Source organism: Peromyscus eremicus, chromosome 16_21 (assembly GCF_949786415.1).
Source record: "Peromyscus eremicus chromosome 16_21, PerEre_H2_v1, whole genome shotgun sequence".
Lineage (NCBI taxonomy): Eukaryota > Metazoa > Chordata > Mammalia > Rodentia > Cricetidae > Peromyscus > Peromyscus eremicus.
The window spans coordinates 29,676,708-29,699,951 of record NC_081432.1 but is presented as its reverse complement, the minus strand read 5'-3'; the positions used below and the strand labels follow the sequence as shown (position 1 = coordinate 29,699,951).

Below are 23,244 nucleotides of genomic sequence, written 5' to 3'. Positions count from 1 at the left end.
CCAGTCTTTACCTGAAGCGACATTGGCTCCCACTCTATAAAAGTCAGCGTTTATTCGTGTCAGAAGATCGTGTGTGCAGATAGCCCTTCCAGGGCCGAGGGCTTTTCCTGTTTCACCATTCCACAGCCTAGCTGTAAATCATAGGGTTAGGGAAGATCAACACAAGTGTTTGTTTTAAATGCTAGAATTTTATTGAAAGTATGTAGATACTATTTTTTTTTAACCAGGTAGACACTGAGTCTCAGGCTGTGCCTTGAGAATTTCATGTATTTTATTATCCGTTAATTTTTTTTTTAATCTCTTCCATGATGATGACTTGCTGGAGAACCTGGGGTGAAGCCTGTGAGTTGTGGGAGGGGTGGGAGTGGGGTTAGGGGATCTGTACCAGGCCTGAAGAGGTGCAGCAGAGCTGTAGGGCTGGGCAGTGGAGGGATGGAGAAGTGATTAGACTCCAGCACAGTTTCGAGGCCAGCCTGCATGCAGGGCTTGGCTGGCACCGTGGCTGGGAGTTTGGAGATGGGGGGGTCTCAGATTTTTGGCCTGACACGAGATGAGTGGTTACGTGGCATCTCATTTACCAGGATGTGAGTCCCTGTGCAAATAGCTCCGGAGTTTTTGTTGTTTGTTGCATTGATTTTTCTTTCACTGGAGCGGGAGAATCCCAGTGATTTCCGACATCCCAGATTTCAAGCGTACATTGGACATCCACATGGAGATGTTCTCGAGGCAGCTGAATGTAGAAGTCTGGCGGTAGGTAGGGGGATGGGGCTGGAAAACAGCACATGGATAGCATAAAGTTCAGGTTGTGGGTGGAGGAGAGACTGCCCCTAGGATAGGAGAAACCCAGGAGACTAGGAAGAAATAGCTAGGAAACAAGCCGTCGTGACAGCATAGTGCAAGAGGAGGGTTTGCAGAAAGGCTGGCCATAACTGCCGCTCTAATGAAGACCAGTGGATAGGGGCCACTAACATGGAAGGGATAAAAGCCTTCAGTGGCCTTAAAGAGCAGATAGATGGGAGAGTGGGTAGAGATGGCAAGGTGGACAACATTTGGAACTGTGGTGTGTTGCTGTAGAGGAAAGAGATGGCCTAGATGTGGTTTGGGGTAGGGGATGCTGTCACATGTGAAATGGGGTGGTTCAGAAAGACCTTATAGTCAGGGGAGCTGAGACAGGTTCCATTCAGGAAGTAGACTGCCTCACAGGGGTGCAGGCAGCTCACCCCACTAACACAGGGGACTATGGAATGTTCCCAGGTACAGTAGCGATCATGTATTCTTCTGGTGACTCTCATCCTTCACCCCAGAATACAGAAAGCCAAGATTAGAGTAGATGAGAAGAAAGGTTTTGAGTAGAGTTCTGGGCACTCCGGTCAGGCTCACAGCATAGCTCTTTACATCTTTACATCCTGCACAGAAGTTTGAAAGCATTATTGTCACCGGAAAAAGTCTTTACTTTGTGAAGAATGTGTGGATAAAACTAGGTGTAGACAGTGCTGGCCAGTATAGGATCAGCTACACAGATTCTGAGACTGGGGGAAGCTGTAATGAACTTGAAACTACTTGTCTTGTGCTAAGAAAGCAAACAAATACACATAAATTTCAAATGCTGGGATGCACCAGTGGGACAAAGGCAGCCACAGTTGACAGGTACTCAAGGTCCAGACCACCAGCCATACTTGTTGGTCGTGTTTGTGGTCACTTGACACACTGGTGAAGCATGATGCTTTCCTTTCTGTGGTAGTTTAAAAGACCATGGCCCCCATAGGCTCACAGGGAGTGGCACTATTAGGAGGCACGGCCTTGTTGGAGTAGGTGTGGCTTTGTTGGATGAAGCGTGTCACTAGGGAGTGGGCTTTGAGGTCTCAGAAGCTCAAGCCAGTTCTCTTCCTGATGCCTTCGAATCAAGACGTAGAACTCTCAGCTCCTTCTCCAGCACCATGTCTGCCTGCATGTCATGCTTCCCGCCCTGATGATAATAGACTAAACCTCTGAACTATAAGCGAGCCCCAATTAAATGTTTTCCTTTATAAGAGTTGCTGTGGTCATGGTGTCTCTTCACAGCAATAAAACCTTAACTAAGACAGACACTTTCCTATCCCACCACCCCGGGCTCATGAGGAGAAAAATATCCTAAGAGTTGTAACAGAAGGCCATTTTACAGAGCAGCTGACTGGCGCTCCTCAAAGCAAGGGATGTCTGGGCATTTTCGCTGTCAGGAGGCACCTGAGCAGCCGAGATGCCTAATCTAGTATCCTTGATAGGATGCAAAGACAGAAGTGGGACATTGGGGAGAAACTGTCAGTATAAAAGTTTCTTTTTTATTGAGATAATTATGTCTTAGTAATCCTTTTAAGAATGCAGTGAGAAGATTCATAAAGGGATTTTGGGAGTACCTCACACCCTGTAGGATGGCTGCTGTTAGGACGAAATGTTGGCAAGAATAAGGAGATATTGAACCTTTGTGCCTTATGGGTGGAGATCCTGTAGCTCGGGAAACAGATGTGGGAATGGAAGTCCCGTCACTAGTGGGAAGCTCTCACAGGATTCTAAAGGATGGAGGACAGTGGGGACACTTGACTATATCGGGAGGAGCTAGGGATTCACCTGTTCTAGGTGCTAAGTGCTTCTGGCTGGTATTTTAACTTTCTCTTTTTAGCAGTAGCTTGGTTATAGTTCTTTGTGAAATATATTCTGGCAGGTGCTCTGGGTAACTGGAACCCCCCCATAAGTCTGTTGTGGATATTAGCCACAGTGGGAGTGCAGGGTAAAGGGAGCTGAAATATTCCCAAGACTTGTTGGTACCCACTGAACAAGCCCAGTTTGGAACCTAGTAACACAGCAGATGCTGGGTCTGGTGATGCATAATGTAATCTCCGTGGAGACTAGCAGATCCCGGGAGCTCACTGACCAGCCAGTCTAGTGGAGATGGATAGCTCCTGGTTCAGTGAAAGACTGTATTTCAAACAATTAGTTGGAGAGTCATTGAGGAAAACAAGCCATGTCGACTCCTGGCCCCCACAAGCCGTGCATGGGAGAGTAAACCTGTACATACATGAGTGTGTGTACACATACCTGCATGACCCACACACAGGTAGCTGAGGAGGAGGATAGCTGAGAAGGAAAAAGAAAAAAAAAAAAAAAGAAGTGACAGTCCAGAGTTATCAACCACCTCCCCTCAGAAGCCACCCACTCTGGTGGCCCAGGCTGGCTTACAAACCCTGGCCTCCTCCACTGGGGAAAAATATCTTAGAAGGGGTCACACTGGTGACTGTGGGGAAACCTTCACAATCTCAAAGGCAGGGATACCTCACACCATCATCCAACAAAGCCAGAAGACAAACCACAGAAAGAGCCCCTCCGCCATCACCTGCTGAGGCAAGCTGGCTTCTACCCTGTAACATCCAGCCTGAGCCTCGCTGTCAGGAGACTTTGCCTCGCTCTCATAAAATATTAAAACCACAAATCCTGTCCCAAGTCGTCCCCAGGAGATCAGGGCCTGGTGTTTTCTTCCTAAGTAATTCCACCTACTCATTTATCAAAAGAAAATTGAATTCGGCTTTTGTTTATCAGCATCCATCTTCCCACGGGGGTTTATTCTTTAGAGCAACAGCAAAATTCAACTTCCGAGTTAGACTAGCGGGCAGGGAGAATAGTAAGGAAAGGACCTTCTGGTGCATCGGAACCCCAGGTCCTCTGCTGTCTTGACTTGTGGACTTGGGTGAGTTACTGAACACCCCCAGCGCCCCCGTTTCATCGTTTCTAAACGCATCTGTAGATAGCATCTATTTCAAAGGGTTCTTATGAACATTGGTGCACTTATCCATGTGAAACACTGTGCCATGGGTCTCAGTCGACCTTTGCACATAGCACCTCTTGGCCGTGCAGGTACTCATGCCCCTCCCTGCAACTGTACATGGAAATGTCTCTGGTGCATGTTCTCTTTTGTGTGAGGTGTATTTTTCTGTCTTGGGGGTGGTGGTGGTAAGACCTCGACTATTGTCCCAGCTTAATTAACTTGGTAAGAGTTGGAACAGCCCCTCGATCCCATATTGTGTCCTAGGTAGGATTAAAGTGTATTAGCTGTAATTAGTGACATTACTGCAAAAAGCCACCAACTGGCCTTTCTGTTCCCCTTCAGGAGACCACAGGCCCTGCCAAGTGCTGCCGGATGAATTGGCATCTGGCGAGTCCATCTACACACAACTTGAGAAGTTAATCAAGAGTTTTAGTTGCTTCTAAGACCCATTCATGAGTCAGTCTCTTTAATGCAAATGGGCTTTCTCCACAGACCGTGCACCAAGGGCCAGGAACACTGCCATAAATGGGGGAGAACAAAGGAAGCTCCCCTTTCCAAAGAAAGGCTCGCCACTGAGATCAGCTTCCTGTTGCTGCAGGAGCAAATGGCCACAGTGTACATGCCCTAAAACAGTGTTGTTTCCAACAGTGTCGTTTCCATCTCCTCCTTTTGTGGTTCTAAGGTCAGAGTCTGATACAAATCTTACTAGCTGAAATCAGGATGTCAGCAGGGGCTACACTCCTGGAGGCTCTAAGGAAACTCTTTTACAGTGTCTTGGCTGCTGCCTAGCATCTTTATATCTCTCCCTGACTTTCCTGCCTCATGTATCCCTGTGGCTATCCAGAGGCTGCTGGATCATCCAGGGTCTTCCCCCACATCTCAGAAGGAGCAGACAGTTAGCGACCTTACTTCCTGTTGGCCATGTCATCCAACAGATCCAGAGTTGCACTTGTTAGGATGTGGACACATGCTTACCACACCTTCCAAAGCCTGTATTTTGAGTGAGTTTTTGTGAGCTGATCAGTTGCAGTCCTCCACCACCCAAGACGTGATAATATTACACAAAATAAAAAGTTCCAGAGACCCTTGGCCAAGTTGTTACATGATTGAATAATTCAGATTTGGTTGAAAATTAACATTGGGATGACATCTGTCTCCATTTGGTCTCAATTCGTCCCTCTACCCCTACCCTCTCTCTAAGTCAGTTACTTGCTCACAGACACACATATTATGATGTGTCTGTATTGTATATATGTGCACCAAATATATTTTCCCAAAGTTGCAAGTCAATATCCTGCCAATAAAGTGTTAGACTTGTTTTGCCCTCTTGACCGTCTATGGGTATATTTTGAATTTTGTTTGTTAATTAAATCCTTGTGTCTTCAATCTCACATTTAGACTGGCAGTCCCCTAGTTCCTATATTAATTTTTATTAAGATATTTATTAATCATTAAAACAAAGTAAATGTTGTTATTATTCCTTTTTAAATAGTATTTTATTCTTTGAGATTTTCATATAATATGTTTGGCTCATGCTCACACACACTCCAGCCATCCTCTGCATCCTCCCATCCCTTCTCACCCAACTTTAAGGTCTCCTCCTCCTCCTCCTCCTCCTCCTCCTCCTCCTCCTCCTCCTCTTCCTCTTCACCCGTGGATTCCAGTTTGTGTTGCTCAGATTTGGGAGCCATAGTCCTGGGTGAAGATCCTGGCTCCGTAGCTACGCAAACCACTCTTATCTCTGATCCTCGGTCCCTAAAAGATGCTGCCCAGAGTGGTGGCTGTTCCCTGGGTTAAATGATGGGTGCCATGTGTCTCACCAGGTATCAGAATTTACTTTCCATTGCAGGGTATCTTACACTCTTCCATTTACAACCCCATGCCACTGGAGAGCAAATTTGCATACGAATGGGCTCCTTTATTTTTTACATGAAGAATTAAACCTTTCCTTGATATTTGGTTCTACAGGATGAAGAGCATCTTCAACATTTCTCAAAGTCGATTGATACTTTTATTTTATGATCATCAATGCCGAGACCACTGCTTCACATACATTATACAGAATAGCAGAAGTGGGGGGCGGGGCACGTCTGAAATTGCTGGAGATTCTGTTGGGATTCAGAACACCTGAGTTTATTATTACCAGTGTTTTGTGAGGCTCAAGTTAGCCACTCAGCATTTAAAAACCAAGCATGATGCAGCATTCTAGCATGGTACAACCCCAAACCCAAAGTGTACTAATTTGGAACTTCCATGCAGAGAGGGCTGACAGCGGGAGACTGTCGAGTGTGTCCCTGTCCCTCCCCCCAAATAAACCATTCTGTTTTTCTAAAAACAGTGGATTCTGTATGGGTAGGACGAATATGTCAGTTCAGTTGAGCTGAGGGCTTTGGGCAGCCTTGATTGGGTTTGTGTGGTGCGCTGCATGTGTAGAGAGCCAAGGCTGCTGGGAGTCGTGTGAGGACTATTACCTACTTGACTCTGAATTACCTCTTGGTTGCACATTCAGAAACCTTTTATTGTTGCCAAATGTGTCATGAAGGGTTGATGCAATGCTTCTAGGTTCCCAACTGACAGTTTAAAAAATGTGGGTCCTAGATAGAACGTTCTGCCTTTGTTGTTATTGTTGTTGTGCTTAGAAATCTGACCCAAGGAGTACCCTTGAGACAGTTAGTGGCTCAGTTTTCTGTGTCTTGGCTCCCTTTGAAAGCCTGTGAACATCACTTGAAAATTGTATGTGTGGGGGGGAGGGGGGGACCTGAGGCGGATACACAGAGGGGGAGGTTGCCTTGGTACCTTGGCCCTTTCCTGGAGGCTGTGATACAATCACCAGAGGAAGAAAGGATCAGGAAGCAGTACTACCTCCCACAAGGGAGAAAGGGTTTATTTGGCTTCATAGTTTGGAGGGGCATGGTTGCTCCATCATGGTAGGGAAGCCAGGGCACCAGAAGCAGCTTGGTTTGTGACCTGACCAGGAAGGAGGGAGGGCAATGCTGGGGCCTAGCTGCCTCTCTCCTTGTTCTCTTTGTATTGAGTCCAAGATGCCAGCCCGTGGATTGGTGGTACCCGTATTCGGGGTAGATATTCCCTCAACTAAATCTCTTTGGAAAAACACAAACATAGCCAACACATACTTGTGCCTCATTAATGCTCTGAGGGTGTTTTAGTCCAGTAAGATTGACAATTTAAACTAACCACCGCAAGTACACTCCTTGTCAACTTGACACCCAAACACAACACTTAAGCTGTAACATTTTACCCCTGGCTCCCGTAGGCTCGTGGCCATCTCTTACTGCAAAATGCCTTCATTCCAACTTTGAAAGTCTTCTTAGTCCTATTTCAACAGTGTTCAAAGATCCAAAGTCTTTTCTAAGACCCGAGACAAAGCTTAACCATGAACTCCTGTAAAATAACAGAACAAGTTGAACACTTTCAGTATATGATAACACAGAGCAGGGCATAAAAAATCAGGGCATAGCAAGGTAAGATCCCACCAAAACAAGACTGAAACCCAGCCAGACAAACACCAAGTCTTGCACCTCCATGTCCAGCACCTGGGGCTCTTGATGGCGTCTGAGCTTCCGGTTTTGCACCTGCAGGATATGCAACTTTTCTCGCTGTGCTGGGTGCCTGCCACATTCCTTACCAAATGTGGCGTGTTTCCAGCCTCTCCAGTATCTTGTGCTGTGGCTGAGCAGGAAGCTGTGTTTTTATAAAGCTTTAGGCTTTGAGCATGCACCGCGGCGGTGAATGTCACCGGCTCCTACCTTTGCTACTGTTGATGCAGAAGGCCATTCAGTAGAGAGCTTTGGTTGGCTGGGCGGCAACTGATTTAAACGACGATCCATTCCTGTTTTAAATCAGTTTGGAAATAGATAGGTCAGTAGCAAACTTGGTATTTAAGTGGAATCCCCTCTGAGCCTCACTTCTATTTCTGCTATTGTCCCTGTCCTTGACTTTAAAAGAGATGCCCACTGTGATGATTTTCACTGATCCCGTCTGACAGAGACATCGGATGTGTGAGCTACAAGGTGTGGACTAGAGGTCCTCTGATTGCAGGTCTTCGTCTCTCAGAAGAACTTGGTGGAAACTCCACCCTCATGGACATTATGTACATTGTATGAATGGCTTACAAGCATTTTCTTCTTCGCAGGTGATTTTAATCGCTTAATGTGGAAATTCGTAAGTGAGAAGACAGCTATTATTCTTCCGAGCCTGAATATGGTGAAAAGTGTCATATTCATGCCTCCATGAGTCAGGTGCACGGGTTTCCTCTGTAACTCTGAACTCATAGTGTAAGATGAGAACTCCGTCAGGAGGACAGGGGTTTGGGCCCAGCATCTTCTCCTTGTTCTTCTATAGTTTGGAGGCATCTCCAATCAGTAGAGGGATTGAATATTGATTTTTCTGCCACAAGAACATGTGTGCATCTGCTACTCCAGAAGAGTGGCATTCCTGAAGTATGTGTTGTGCCTGTATGAGTAGTGTTCTTCCCTGTTTATTATTTCCCAGATTGACGTCATCAGATCTGTGCCATACCTGTTGTTTTAATACGCTATATTTAGGCGTAGCTTTAATGTGTATTTTGATCTGTACAGCAGACGTGTCTTGACATATATTCACAATTACATGCCTTCCCTGTCTCTCTGCCATTGTTTGCTTCTCCTCCCCCCAAATATCCACTAGTCCTGTGTCTCCATAGATTGTGTTTTTTGCCTTTCCCAGAATGTCATATAGTGGAATTGCTATTGAAGAACTAGTTAGGGGAACATCAAGGCAAACTGTTCAGGGGGTCCTGCCAGAGTCAGGAAGACAGAGTTCAGCTTCCCATATGAGGATAAGTGGGAGTACACAGCTAGAGAGGAGGAGGAAATGTGGGGGGGACCCCAGATGAGTGGGCCTAACTGGCTTCTTGCTGAAGGAGGCCAGGTGACCAGACATCACCTGGCCTCATGGTAGGGGGCGAGGAACCTGACCAGGTGTGGGGTGGAGGATCTTGCTGACACTGGGACATGCAAAGATGGACACAGAAGCCACAGAGAACAGGGTTCGCAGGGTCCTCAATAAAGTTGGCTCAGAGCCCCATGTCTAAATCCACGTGCCCAGCCTTTCTGGCCTCAATGCCTGCTTTCAGTTGTAGGAGGCATCTGCCGTTCCTCTCGCTCTTTCCCAAGCACTTAAGTATGCCATCGTTGGGTAGACAGGTTTATCTTGTTTCCCAGTTTGGGCAATTATGCATCAAGTGGCCTGAATATCTAAGTATGGGTTTTGTGTGGATACCAGTTTTACAGGAGAGTTGTAGAATTATTGGTGCAGAGCATTCTTACAACCTCTTAACTAATTTCTCCACTGCTAACACAGTATACTGAGTTGTCAGAACTAATTAACACGGGCACATTGCTGTGGCCCAGGCTTCGCTTACATTTCAGCAATGTTTCCACCAATTTTCTCTCTATTTTACCATCCGACTCAGGATACCACATTGCATTAGTAGTACAATAATTTGAATTTGAGTTTATGGAAGTAGTTTAGACGTGTTACATTTGCTAAATATCTTCAGAATCCTCAGCATATGCTGAGAACACTAGTGTAAAGCTATCAGCTATCAGGGGCCGGTGTCGTGTAGTCAAGTGAGCATTTTAATTGTAAGATCGATATTTTGAGGGTTTTTTTAAGTTCGCATCTGGCTTTGGTAAAACGTGCGGCTCATCGAGTGCATGGAGAGGGGCTGTAGGCTTTGGTGGTTACAAGATGTTGTTTCTCAGCCACACTGGAGCTTGCTGGAAGGTCATTTTAAGGACGAGTGTTTCAAGGACCTGGAGGAGACTCGTGGCGGTGTAGTCATAGGAGCTGTCATTGCCTAATTTTTCAGATCTGTCAGAGGACAAGGTGTTCGGGTAGCTAATGAGCGTCTTTAAATGTTTTCCTGGCAGAAGGACTCCATGAAAGATGACAGAAGAGGTCATCGTCATAGCCAAGTGGGACTACACGGCCCAGCAGGACCAGGAGCTCGACATCAGGAAGAACGAGAGACTGTGGCTGCTGGACGACTCCAAGACGTGGTGGCGGGTGAGGAACGCAGCCAACAGGACAGGCTATGTGCCGTCCAACTACGTGGAGCGCAAGAACAGCCTGAAGAAGGGCTCCCTGGTGAAGAACCTCAAGGACACGCTAGGTGAGTGTCCACGCCCCGCCTGGAATAGCTAGGCCATCGCTGAGTCCAGAGGACAGCATTGCTGCTTCAGCGTGTGTGTGTGTGTGTGTGTGTGTGTGTGTGTGTGTGTGTGTGAGAGAGAGAGAGAGAGAGAGAGAGAGAGAGAGAGAGAGAGAGAGGGGTGTTGCAGTGTGAGTGTGGTGTATAGTGTGTGTGAGTGTAGTGGTGTGTGTATATATGTGGTGTGGTGTATAGGGGTGTGATGTGGTATGGTATGTGTAAGTGTGTGTGTGTGATGTGATGTGGTGTATGAGTGGTATATGGTGTGTGTAGTGTGTGTGTATATGTGGTGTGTATAGCGGTTTGATGTGGTATGGTGTGTTTGGGGGGGGGGCGTTAATATTGACAGCCTCCTACTTGGGTTTTTTACAGAGATCAAGTTAAAGGCTCTGTTTATCATTTTCTGGATAATTTACGGAGTTTGGAGTCCTAGGTAAATCGACACTTCTGTATACTGTGGACCCCTACTCAGCTGTCTCCTTGCATCCAAACTCTAAAAGACCCTGACTTAGACTCAGGACAAGTTTCATAGCTTTGCCTTACCCGTCCGTGCACCAACCTTTTCCCCTTACAAACTCACACGCGTTGGCCTTTGTACACACTGAAGGAGAAGGCAAGTACGTTTGGGTCTGTTGTTTTTTGTTTGTTCCTGTCGTAGGCGATAGGATATTTTATACCACAGTTTCAGGCAGGCAGTTGATGTGTAGTTTTGGCACTGAGCAATGTGACATCGGAAGCCTCCCAAATGGACACTTCCACAAGCCCTGTTCAGTTATGACGTCCTCTGGTACTTCCTGCCTCTTTTCTTCCCCTGGTGTATCAGCTCATTTCCTATCACTGTAACAAACACCTTGACGGTGGGTTACTTTATAAAGAAGAAGGCTTAATTTGGCTTACATAAGGTCAAGTGGCTGTATGTGTATTGCCTTCTTGGCAAAGTTTCAATGTGGTAGAGGTATCGTATGGCAAGAGACTGGGGGAGGTAGAGAACTGTATGTGTGTGTGTGTGTGTTGATATTGTTTCCTCTGTAAAGCCACCAGTATTCATTTGTACACCTTCTCTCTGGTCCCCTTCGCCACCCAAAGGCCCCACCTCTAAGCACCGTGCTAGGAACTTCTTTCTTTCTTCCTTACTACTCTCAGTAGGGATTAAATCCAACACAAGGACCCAGGTAAGGAGATGCATTCAAACCACGTTAACCACTGGTCCGACAGGAGATCACTACCACAGTGGTGGCCAGCCATACCCGAGTGTACACATGGTGCCCACTAACCATGATTACTGCTCCAGATTACCCTGGAATATAATCAGGAAGGTTCTGTGGAAGGACAACCGAGCTGAGCTGACAGTTTAACAGTCAAGTTAAACAGCAAGTTTAACTTGCCTCCTCAGGTAAGTATGAAGTTGTTTATAGCCAACAGTGCCAGCTTGTCCCTTCAGGTTTGCTGTGGAAGTGGGCTGGGGTCATCACCGAGGCCAAGTGGATGTAGGTTTTTCTTTGATGCTAGAAGAGGATCAGTTTCACTGGAGTGGGCAGAGGTGAGGGAGACAGGGGATAACTGAAAACAAAATCACACCGGATGTGGTGGGTGTTTGGGGTGAGGTGCCCATCTTGTCTTCCTCCTTGTACAATCCATAAAGGTCCGTGCTTACTGCTCAGTGGGTGAAGTCTTCAGTCATTAGGGAGGCGTTTTGTGCTGCGCATGGATTTTTCTCAGGATGTCTGTGGCCAGCATAGACTCCAATAATGCTGGAAAAATTCCATTTGTTATTAGCATTCTAGGGTTTTTTCCACCGAATTCTTTCCCCTGTGTATTCTTTTTCTTTGCTTGAGAATGTCACTGCAAAGAAATGCCCCTGCCCGGTTCTTTAGCCTTTCAGTTAAGAATGATAAAGAGGCCGGACGGTGGTGGCGCACGTCTTTAGTCCCAGCACTCGGGAGGCAGAGCAAGGCGGATCTCTGTGAGTTCGAGGCCAGCTTGGTCTGCAGAGAGAGATCCAGGTCAGGCACCAAAGCTACACAGAGAAACCCTGTCTCGAAAAAGCAAAAAGCAAAGCAAAGCAAAACAAAACAAACAAACAAACAAACAAACAAAAGAATGGTAAAGAGAGCAGCGTTGGTGAATGGGTCAGTGCTTTGGTGGTGTTCTGAGAGTTTTTGACTGACTTCCCAGCCATCTCCTAACACACCCTTTGTAGTAATGTTAAGCATTGTTGACATATTTTGCCTTCAAAAAAAAAAAATCTTCAGAATTCTGTAAACCACAAAATACACACAACTTGAAATTGGAAAAAGTCAGCCCCCTGAGGTCATGGAGAACCCCTCAGACAGCTGCCTACTGGCTTTCTTAGGAGGAAAGCCAAGGCCCCGGGGTGGAGCTCCAGGCCTCATCTTTGCCCAGCGTGTTCAGATTTCCCTGAGTGTGATCAGTTCATCTCGTCCCGCACTCCTCAGTCCCAGACCAGCGCATCCCCACCCACCCTGGTGCTGGGCCTGTTCCCCTGTCCCTGACAGATTGCCACCCAAGCCCTGCTGGAACGCATAGGCTGCTACAGAAGGCCAGTTCCATTTTTGGAGAACACAGATTGTTAGAAAGTGCTTCCTTAAATAGAATCAAAAATTTTACATTTCTCCAACTTCCTCCCCTTGGCTCCGACTCTGCCCTCCAGGGCTTTGCCAAGCAGAGCAAATCTCTTCAGTGAGAGTGATGTTTCTTCTGTGAGCTTCCGTCCCAATTTCAGCCCATAGTTCTTTGGAAACGTTTGCATTAAGCATTAAAAGATTGCAAAAATACAGATAAAACTGTTTTAGATATCTATACTTATTAGTAGGAGTTCATTTTCATAGCCAAGGGGCCTTTGGGACTCAGGGAAGAAGTGGCCCCCATTACATTTTTTTCCTGCTTTTTATATGTGCATGCACACAGAAAATGAGGACAGGTGTGCCGCAACATGTATGTGTGGGCCGGGGGTGTCAGAAGATAACCCACAGCAGTTTGTTCCTTGTTTCTACCCTGTAAGTCCCAAGGATCGAACTCCTCAGGTCTTCTGATTTGATGGCAGGTGCCCTTTCCTTTGAGCCCCCTCACTGGTGTGGCTCCCATTTTTAGTCATTTTGTTGCTGCTGCTGCTGTTTGTATGTTCGAGTATCTGTCATGATCGCCTTTGCTTTGGACAAAGAGGGATCTTGTTATCAGAGCACACGCTTCCTGTCGAAGCACACGACCTCTGGGTGCCATAATTTCTTTCTCCACAGCCTGACTTCCACCAGTTTGTAGGCCGGAGAAAAGTGAAGGTGCTTTCCATGGCCCCTCTTGTCTCCTGGGTGTCTCTTGTAATACAGACCTCGGAGACTTGAGTGTTCGTGGCTTCCTGTTTAGTTAGGGACTCTGATGTGTCCTCGGAGTTAAAAACATGAGTTTACAGACTGTACGTGCAGAATGGAAAGCATCCCTGCTGTGTGGAGGTATCAGAACAGTATTGACCTGTGCCCCATCCCTTAGCTTCTTGTACTGCGTGCTGTCATCCATGTGGAATTTATACTGCTATAGGAACCCACTCAAATCTGAGGTCCATGGTAGGGCTTCCACACTCCATGCCTAGTTTGGAGTACATTGCACAGGAGTCACCCACAGAGCCACAGTGCGATGAACTAGAGCTTCTGTCTATGAGGGGAGGAGACAGTGGCTCTGTGTGGCTGTCTGTGCGCCTTGGAGACTTAAGTCTTGTCTCACACAGTGTATTCTTCCAACCACTTGAAGGCAACAGTATATTTGACAAAAACATCTCTTCGAAAGTATTGACATTCTTTCCTTTCAATGATTTGTAATTGAGTAAAACAAGCTCATCTCGTAGTATTTTCTTCGATGAGGGCAAAGCATTTATCCGCTGGATCTCCTTTCATGTTCAGCTCCTGCTCACAAACAATCAAGAAAATGTTCCCTTGCAGAACAAGGAGTGATTGGTTGTCAAGTGCTGTTTCTGCCGGCAGTGTCCTGGCGTAGCTCTGAGCTCAGCCGTGAGCCAGCCCCGGCTACTTCTGGCCTTGACATTGCAGTTTGCCTTGCATGACTGTGTAGGCTAGATCTTGTAAAGCGCTATGCTAACTAAGCCTTTTGGAATGGAGACACTTCTCCCTGGGAGATGATTTTCAAAGATTTCTCTGCAAGGGCCTCAAGTGCAGTTTTTGTTACTATTCTGATTCTAGCCAGAACCCACCACAGCCACGAGGGAGTTGAGCCTTGCCTGGGTGATTATGAGCAGCGGAAGAATTAGCAGCATTTGGATGGCCTCTGCAGGGATGGGAAGAAAATGGGGATGAAGAAAGGGGAAGGTCAAGAGACAGACATAACCTGATCGAGACCCAAACAGGAGACTGGGAGGCCTTCAAGCAGGGCACATGGAGGATGGGAAGACAGGCTGGCAAGAGAGAGAGGCAAGATTGTCCCCGTGCTGGTGCACTGGGGGAGGTGATAATCCAGACGCTTGCCTCATAGGGTGGCACCTGTTTTCTTTGCTTTCACCAAGTTCCTGCCTGGGACCCCTCAGGTTCTAGGGTTCCTTTGCTGTACTGCCAGGGGGATCCAGCCTGATATTGGAGCCCTCAGGCAGACAAGGACAAGAGCTGTGTGCTTAGAAAAGTGTTTTACAATGAATACTTAGGGAGTATTAAGAATATTAAACACCCCTGTCAGATCTGGCTTTAAAGTTTGAGTGAACTAGGAAGTGAGTTTCTCCTTTATGTAAAAAGGAAACATGTAGTTTAACAGTCAACATTATTATAACTAACCCCCACCAAGGCAGAGAGGATTTGCCTTAGAAGCTGGTCTGGTCTTGATCTTACCATGTAGCCCAAATGACCTAAATTCCCAGCAGCCCTCCTTATTCAGCCTTCTGAGTGCTGGGACGTACAGGTGTGAACCACGATGTGTGACTTCTCACAGTTTGAACATGAGGACCACATGCGGTCTTCCAGGGTACCATATACTGTACGGACTTCATGTATTTGGAGGAAAGTAAACTAGTGGTCCTGATTCTGATGCCTCTCTCTGACAGGGATGAAGTGGTCCCCTGTAAGAACCGTGAGCTAGGTCACAGGGTCAAGCCGTCTCTTTCCCATTGGCGCCATCAGATTTTGCTTCTCCTAAAGCATACCTGTTTTCCACAAAGGACATTTACAGTTTCCTTGGCCGTTCTAAGTTTTGTCTTCCCCCAGTCTGTCAGTGAACTGGTAGGAAGTAGTAGTGGGCAGGAGCTAGGTGTCAGAGACCGCAAGGGCCACTGGACCCCTGCAGCAACTACTTGATAAGTGAACTCGGAGCAGCTTGCAAGTCACATAGCACGCTGTCCTTGCCACAACAGCCTACCCCACATACATTTTTCCCATCAACAGTAAAGATGCCAAATTCTGTCTAGAAAGGGTTTGGGGGCTTCAAACAGTAGAAAGAGGCCCTTGAGCCAGTGGGCATGCTAATAGGTTTTTATATGACTTACATAGAAAGATATATATAGCTTGTTAAATTAAGCAAGATGTGTATAGTCAGTTGGGATGTGAACTTATAAAAACATCTTTTGTTACATAGAAGCAGGTGATACCGTTCCTGGCGTGAGAATGGCCCTGTGACCTCCCTAAGAACACCAGATAGGAGATCCAGAGTACACTTCAGCTCTGACTGACATGTTTGTGTACTACATAGAGTTGACCATCTGGGTTGAGTGGCAGGCCTCCCTGTGCAGTAGATTGGAAACTGTCTTCAAGTTAGCATTTGTGGAATGTTGGAGAACAGTTTTGAAACAACACTTTCCTCATTTTGGACATGAAAAACTAGGTCCTGATTAGCACCCAGAGTAGATGGTGATGGTGATGAAGAAGAAAAGAAGAAGAAGAAGAAGAAGAGGAGGAGGAGGAGGAGGAGGAGGAGGAGGAGGAGGAGGAGGAGGAGAAAAGAAGAAGAAGAAGAAGAAGAAGAAGAAGAAGAAGAAGAAGAAGAAGAAGAAGAAGAAGAAGAAGAAGAAACTAGGTCCTGATTAGCACCCAGAGGAGATGATGACGAAGAAGAAGAAGAGGAGGAGGAGGAGATGTAAATTTCCCAGTTTGGTGGGTGTGTTTGTGTGTAGTACTAGAGTGGTCTCAGCAGCTTGGTCTCAAATGGCTCATGGAAACAGGGCTCCTTTCATCTTGCTGTGCATTAAAAACATACAGGCATGCGTAGGGAGTTCTTTAGAGACCACCTTGGGCCTAAAGGCGTCTCATGGTCGAGGGGATGCTATGACATGAGCCCCAGCTCTGTAGGATTGTTTACAGTACTGTAGTGGCTTCAGTGTGGAAGTAGCCTTTCAGAGACCAGACAGTATCATGAGTATGCACTGCGATCCAATGTAAGGCACAAGAAAACCACAGGTGCCCATGCATTCTGCCGGTTCCGTTCCTCGTCAGAACAATGCCCTGTGGTTGACCTGTTTTCTGTGTATCTCTAGGATGAGAGAGTAAGGAATGCCTGCCGCTTGCTCCAACTACCCAGACTGTTTCTGAGCCATTGTTCGGGTCTTGTTTATGCAGCTATTTCTAAGAGAGGAAGTCTCACAGCAGACCTCCTGGGATCATGGCTCTTCCAATCTTTCCCTCGCCTCTTTTCTGTGGCAGTCCCTGAGCAGGAGCTGTGCTGCTGCTGAATCAGTTGGGGTGAGGATCCATGCATCATCGTGTCTGTTTGTCATTTTCTGTAATGGTCTCTCCAGTACAGAGCAGTCAGCCCTCAATCGATATACACACAAACAACGAAAATGAACTCAGCAGGTTGTATTTATATATTTGTCCATTTGTATGTAATATATATGTAACAACAATAATCAAAGAAAAAGGCTATCAATTTGAAATGGTAAGAACATGGGAGGAGTTGAGCAAGGAAGAGGAAAGAGACAAGTGATGTGATTATATTTTAATTAAAAATGTAAAAAATATAATCTCTGAAATGGCTCTATTTCATAAAACTATCAAGTAGTTGTCTTCAGTCTTTAAAACGGCATACCTTTAAGAAAACCTGAATATGTAGAAAAACGTAGAAGAAAGCACAACCTCTGGGGTCTCTTGGCTCTGAAAGAACCAGTTAGCATTTGTATCTAATCTCTTGGTGTTTGTATGCATTACAGTTAGATCGCTTGTGGCTGTTCTCAATGGAGTTAGTGCAAAGCATATAGACTCTTTCTGCAGGGTGCCTGACACTGGCCAGGGAACAGCAGTTTTTCGGACAGTCCCTACACTTCTCAGTTTGGGGGGAATGCTTAGAGTTTTTGTCCTTTTTTTAAATCCCGTTAAGGGAGATGTTGATTTTTGCAGTGTATTTGTTGTCGAAGTCGTGGGCTTTTCTGTCCTGACTGTTCTTCAGGAATGAGAACAATGCTGCTAGCCACCCTGCCCTGCCTGGAACATGCTTCCTAGCCAAGTCACTCCATGGAGCGGCTTCATTAAAGAACAGGACAAAGCCCAGCGCGCCCTTGGAAAATTTGTATTATAACATGCGAAAGGCCGGATCTCAATTCTGTCTTAGATGTCCAGCCTCTCCTGAGGTCTGTTCTGTCATGACTTCATCCTCTCCATGGTGTCGTATCTACCGTGGTGCAGGCATGAATTAAACATAATGCGTTGTAATTTAGAATCCATTACAACTCTGTCTCACCAGATTGTTCACAATAGAAACAGGCTGTCACATGTATTACTGCTGGAATACTATGGAAACTTCTATAGCTGTGCTGCCAGACATTCAGAAGAAACTCAGATTTGTTTTTGTATGTCACAAGCTTCCAAGTATTTAGAACCAAAAATGTAAAACAACTTACAGTAGGTTAGTGGGAGGATAATTAGAAAATAAGAGAGATTGTTTTGAAGGAAAAAAAAATTACTAATAGGACAAAAGTGAGGTGAGACCGTGAGATGTGGGAGGAGTGTGTACCTCAGAAAACTTGGAGAAGCAGGTGTGGAGCTGACCATGGGTACATGAAAGCCATGCTGCTCTGCCCACTGGGCAGTAGTAGCCCCTTGTGTCTTCATGGAGGATAGAGAGTCAGGTTCAGTTCTGTGAGCCCCTGTGTCTGTCTGTAGGTTCCACACAAAAGGTTCTTCCACCAACTAGGAGCAGATTGAAAATAATCAGGAATGTTACTGTGTTTATATGAGTAATACAGAGCTCCATTCTTGTCTTTATTCCATACAATACAGTACATCATCTACATAGTGCTCACGTTCTATTGGGTGATACTTGACGAACAGTATATGGGAGGGTTGCGTAGGTTCTGTTCTATGCAAGTGCTCTGCCATATTATATAAGGGATGTGAGGAGACGTAAGTTTTGGTGACCATGGCAGACCCTGGGATGCTGCCCTGGGGATCCTGAGGGCTGTCTGTGTTTCGAGATAACTGACATTGATTGCTTCTTACAGTCTCACCATGTGGAAGCTTTCTAAAGACACCCCTCCCCCCAGCCCCACAAACTAAAGAGTTTATTCAAGCTGTGGAACAGAGCGACATGGACTAAAAATGCCTGGGAATGAGTAAAAGCGTCTTACCGTGTTTCTGACTGCGTTTCCCCATATGGCCTGCATTTGTTGTTCGATCCTATCCATATGTCTGAAATGTTCCTTTTCTCTACTGCATGTTTCCCTCTGTGGCTGAGGCTCCTTGGGGGCATCGCTAACTGGCACCATGCAGCTGTACTGACTGCTGAGTACCCCCCCTGCCCCCATACTTATCTGAGCTCCTGCTGGCTCCCGCTTTCCTATGGCTCTGGTCTTGTGCTCGCTCTTGGTAGTATAGAGAGGGTAGGTGGGCATCCAAAGGCTCCTCTGCTTGGTGCGCAGAGAGCCAGGGTCTACTTAACGGGCTCAGCCAGTACAGGTGGTGTGGCGTACTTTCCTATGGGGTCAGCCAAGGTGCTCACATACGTGGCCTTTTGCCTAGAGCAATGGTTCTCATCCTGTGGCTCGTGACCACTTTGGGGTCAAAAGACCCTTTCACGGGGGTCACGTATCAGCTCTCCTGCTGCATATCAGTTATTTCCATTAAGATTCATAACCGAAGCAAAGTTACAGTTATGAAGTAGCCACAGAAATAATTTTATGGTCAGGGGTCACCATGACGCGAGGAACTGTGTTAAAGGGTCGCAGCAGTGGGAAGGTTAAGAACCACTGGCCTAGAGGTTTGCCCCTCCAGGCCGCTGTTGCTCCTCCGCTCTGTTCCTGAATTCACAGGGTCTGCAAATGTGCTCCCGGGTGGATGTTCGTTTCCGCAGCTGTGGAAGCCACTCTGCAGGACAGTTCTTAGATATTTCTGAGCCGTACCACCTGTGTTCCTTCGAGGAAGTACGCCGTGGGTAATAGCTATTTGTAGGAAATTTGCTTGATTTTCGTCTTTTTTGTTTCCTTAGGAAACACAGCTGTTGACTGGCTGACTTGTAAAATTTGCAAGTAGGTATCTGTGAGCAGAGTTAGTGGTAACACGCGGTCCTTGTCGTGCTACTAATTGAAGTTGACCGGATCCATACTATTTAACCTGGCTTGCTACGTTAAAATGTAGCATTGATGAAAGTTGGCTATGTGGTCCTCGAAAGGACCCCTAGATCCACTGTGGCTTTTATATATGTTATTTTTTTCCTGTGTAGATAGTTTATGGACTTTATGCTGATTTCTAGAAGGTACTTTTAGACCACTATGCCACACTTTGCTATGAAAGCCAGACAATTGAGGCTTAGCCAAAGCAAAGTCCCTTGTGTCCCAGCTGGGCACTGTTCATTGTAGGCCATTAGTCACTGAGGACTTAGAAGTAGGAACACAGACCTCTGGAGGACTGGGCATCAGTCACCTCTGTCTACCCAGGGCAACACCCAGTCTGTCCAGCTATCCTTGCCTTGTTAATGGTGACACTAAGACCATTTGTTGTGTAGACTGAGTAGCCTCTCTGGGATTATTCCTGGACACTCCGGTGCATAATCTACTTCTGACCCCGAGGGCAGGAGGGAGGTGACGCCTGCCCCCAGGGGAGTGCAATAGGAGATAAATCCACGCAGCTCAGTTGAGAAAGCCTTGCCTTTCCTTCTCTCCAATTGATCCACCTCTGCCTCTCACTCCAGCATTAATCAAAATCCTTGTTTACTGCAAACCCGTAGGCAACTGCCACTTGGGTTCTTGCTGTGTGCCAGTCACTTAAATCCAGGGCTTTCCCCAGCTACTTCACCCACCTGGCACCGCCCTCCCCACTGTCCATATCTGTGGCAGGGACAACAGAAGAGTTTTGCTCTAGAATTCCCAAGCGCTAGGCAGCCTGGGAGCTGGGTCCCAAATGTGACTCAGTCCTGCAGGAAGGCCGTTTGCCTGTGTCTTCCCCATGACCAGTTTACTCCTTCTAATTTGTAATGTTCAGTTTTTATAGCTCCAGTACAATCTTGGAAAGCTAGGTGTGTGCTCAGCCTCTGCTAGGGCTTTGACACCTCCAGTCATCCTGGAGAAAGTCACTGGTAGTCTGTGCCTCATCTCGCCCTTTTGCATATTCAAAACATTCATACCCCCAGCTCGGGTGTATGTGTTGAGAGGTGCTGAATATGTATTTTCAAAATCAAAAATTGTAATGAAAAATTAAGGTATTTTCATTGGCATCTGTGTTACCATTTGGCTTTTGCATTTTTTTTTTTTAAATCTCTAAATCATTTTTTTTCCAACCTTGAATGTTTAGAGTCACATTACTTACCTGCCTGCTAAGAAAGGAACAGCTTTCATTTGTGCCAGGAATTCAGAGTTCAGAGCCCCCTGCGCACAAGGAACTGTGTGACTCTGGGGAGAGCCAGTTGCCCCAACCCCTCTATCCCCTAGCTGGCCTCTTGGTGCATCTGCCCAGTGGAAGAGGGACTGCCTGGGCAGAGAGACCAGTGGTGACGGCGCTCACCCGGCTCACAGATCTCCCCATGTCCTCCCATCCTTAGCATTCAACTCTGAACTTGGGAGTTTTATATGACACTCAGCAGAGTGCTTCATTATAAGGCACACAGTCCTAGAAAGAAATCAACGTTAGTTTCAGAGTTGGGAGAGAAGAAAGAGAGGGAGGGTCAGGAATTAGTACAATCCTTTGTTGGCCTCACCCTTCTACCCTCAAAGCAGGCACACAGTAAGATTTTGAGCTTTTCTCAAAGGGCGGGGAGAAGAAATAGCTCTAGCAGACAGCTGTGGGGCATGTGCCGGGAGAGGGACTTGACCTGGCGAGGCTCCTAGCAGTCCCCAGCACTGGTTTGGAATGGTTGACAAAGTGTATGAAGTGGTAGTGGTGAGAGAGGAGAGTGGAGTTCATTCATTGAGCATATGCTGTTTCTTGTTGTTTGTTTTTAATGGGTAGGTGGCCCTGAGAACCTGCAGGGAAGGACTACATACAAGATGGCTTCCTCACAGGACGCTCCACTGCTAAGTTTTAATGTTCTTGACCGATCTAGGAGCTCAGCTGATCTTCGGGGTAAACCCCCCTCTTGTGGAGGACAGACCACATTGTACTTATTCCTTGGACACTGCCATCACACATGTATGTGCCCAGGACATCTCGCCACATAGCTGTGTTGTCTGTGACCCACAAAGGGACTTTGGGGATCAACTCAGCCTGTGGCGAAGGCATTGACTTTCTCTTATTAAAGCTGGAGTTAACGTGGAGGAACTAAAGTTCCTGGATGAGTTTCCTGCCCACTCTCCGTCACCTGGGGTTTACACACACAGTCTGGCTGTCAGAGGGTGCATACTCCCCTCTGTAGAGCATAAAGACACCACATGACCCCAGTGATGGCGGCGACCCCAGTGACGGAGGTCTTCGGGTGAGGTGGGATGGAGTGTTTGTGATCCATGAAGGAAGAGGGAAAGCATAGACATCGGTGGCGTGTTGCCTTTGGTGCCTTGCCACCGCAGTGGTTTAGAATTCAGAATTCCCACCTTCCTCATGACGCTTCCCTAGTACCAGGTAACGAGGATTTCCCAGGATGATAAGCCTTTTGCTTTGCCAGTGTTGTTCTGTCGGCCTCTGGGGAGAACTCGGCCTCTCCCTTGCACACACACCACCCCCGTAGATTCTCAGTGGCTTCTGGAACCTCCGGCCTATGCACCTGCCTTCCCCAAGTCCACCCACCCCCACCCCCACCCCCACCGCCACCTTGTATCCCCTGTCCCTGCTCTCCATGCTGAACCCAGACCACCACATTTTGGAGCATCTCTAAGTCTATGTGCTGCTGACTCCAAATAGCCTGCAGTTCCTGCCATGGCACACTCCTGGTCCTTATCTAGGTAGGCTCCTCTGCTTCCGGTAGGCTCAGAAGCCACAGGCTCACAGGGACAGTCCCCTGAGTCTTTTTTTTATTTTATTTTATTTTTTTATTTTTATTGTACTTGTCACCACAGTGACATTTAGTATTAAGAGCTTTTCATTATTTTTAGTTGACTTTACTAATAGGTCCTAACTCTAATGGAGGAAATGCTCACACATTAGCAGCCTCTGGTCGTAACTTAGTATAAACAACATTTTAGCAGAAGCAAGATTTTTGGTTAAATTCAGTTTCGGTTACAGATCTAATTAGTGGCGGAAGTTGTTGTTGGCATCTGCACTTGGAATCTACATGAATTATTCTTCTGTGTTGGTCTGTGATGGCCAAGGGGCCAGAGGGACATTCCTCCTGCTTTGCTTCAGGCTGAGCACTGAACAGCAAATGAGCAGAGATCTTTCTTGATAAGACAGAGAAGAAAGGGACATAGGCAAAGGAGCTGCTTATAGAAATCTACCCTGTACCCGTGGCTCACCCTAGCTCAGTACTTGAGGTAGGGGGTGGCGGGGAGAGGGGGAATGTTGGGGACAACTGTAGTCTGGTAGAATGTCCGTGAGCTCTTCCGTGGACTAAGAGCCACCTGTTATACAGGAAATCATGCAGTAGTGTAAAGATGTTGGAAGGTGTGACCCTGCCCCCATGTCCCTCCCTTAAGCCCACATTGGTGGAGTGGTGAGTCGATTCACACTCTTCTTCAGGATAGAACACTGGGTCGAACCTTGTCCTTTGCCCATCTTTGGTGGTTATGCTATGGCTGAGGTGATCTGGCTTTAAAAAAAAAAAATCACTGGCCTTTCAGATCCCACTTCTGCTGTGCTGTAAACATCTGCAAATCGTTACTGGCCTAATCCGGTGTCTGTAGGACCAGAGGAACTGACCATATTTGTGACTGAGTCCA

The 23,244-nt window shown here is 46.7% G+C and overlaps 1 protein-coding gene across 2 annotated transcripts in view; it reads left to right on the top strand.

Annotated features, from left to right (window-relative positions):
- The window catches only part of Nck2 (NCK adaptor protein 2), a 128,953-nt gene that overhangs the window by 83,386 nt on the left and 22,323 nt on the right, over nucleotides 1–23,244 (top strand). For both annotated transcript variants that reach the window (XM_059244179.1, XM_059244178.1), the window contains one exon: nucleotides 9,730–9,971. In XM_059244179.1, the coding sequence (XP_059100162.1) occupies nucleotides 9,746–9,971 (226 nt within the window). In that variant the 5' untranslated portion in view covers nucleotides 9,730–9,745. The remainder of the gene's footprint in view (nucleotides 1–9,729; nucleotides 9,972–23,244) is intronic.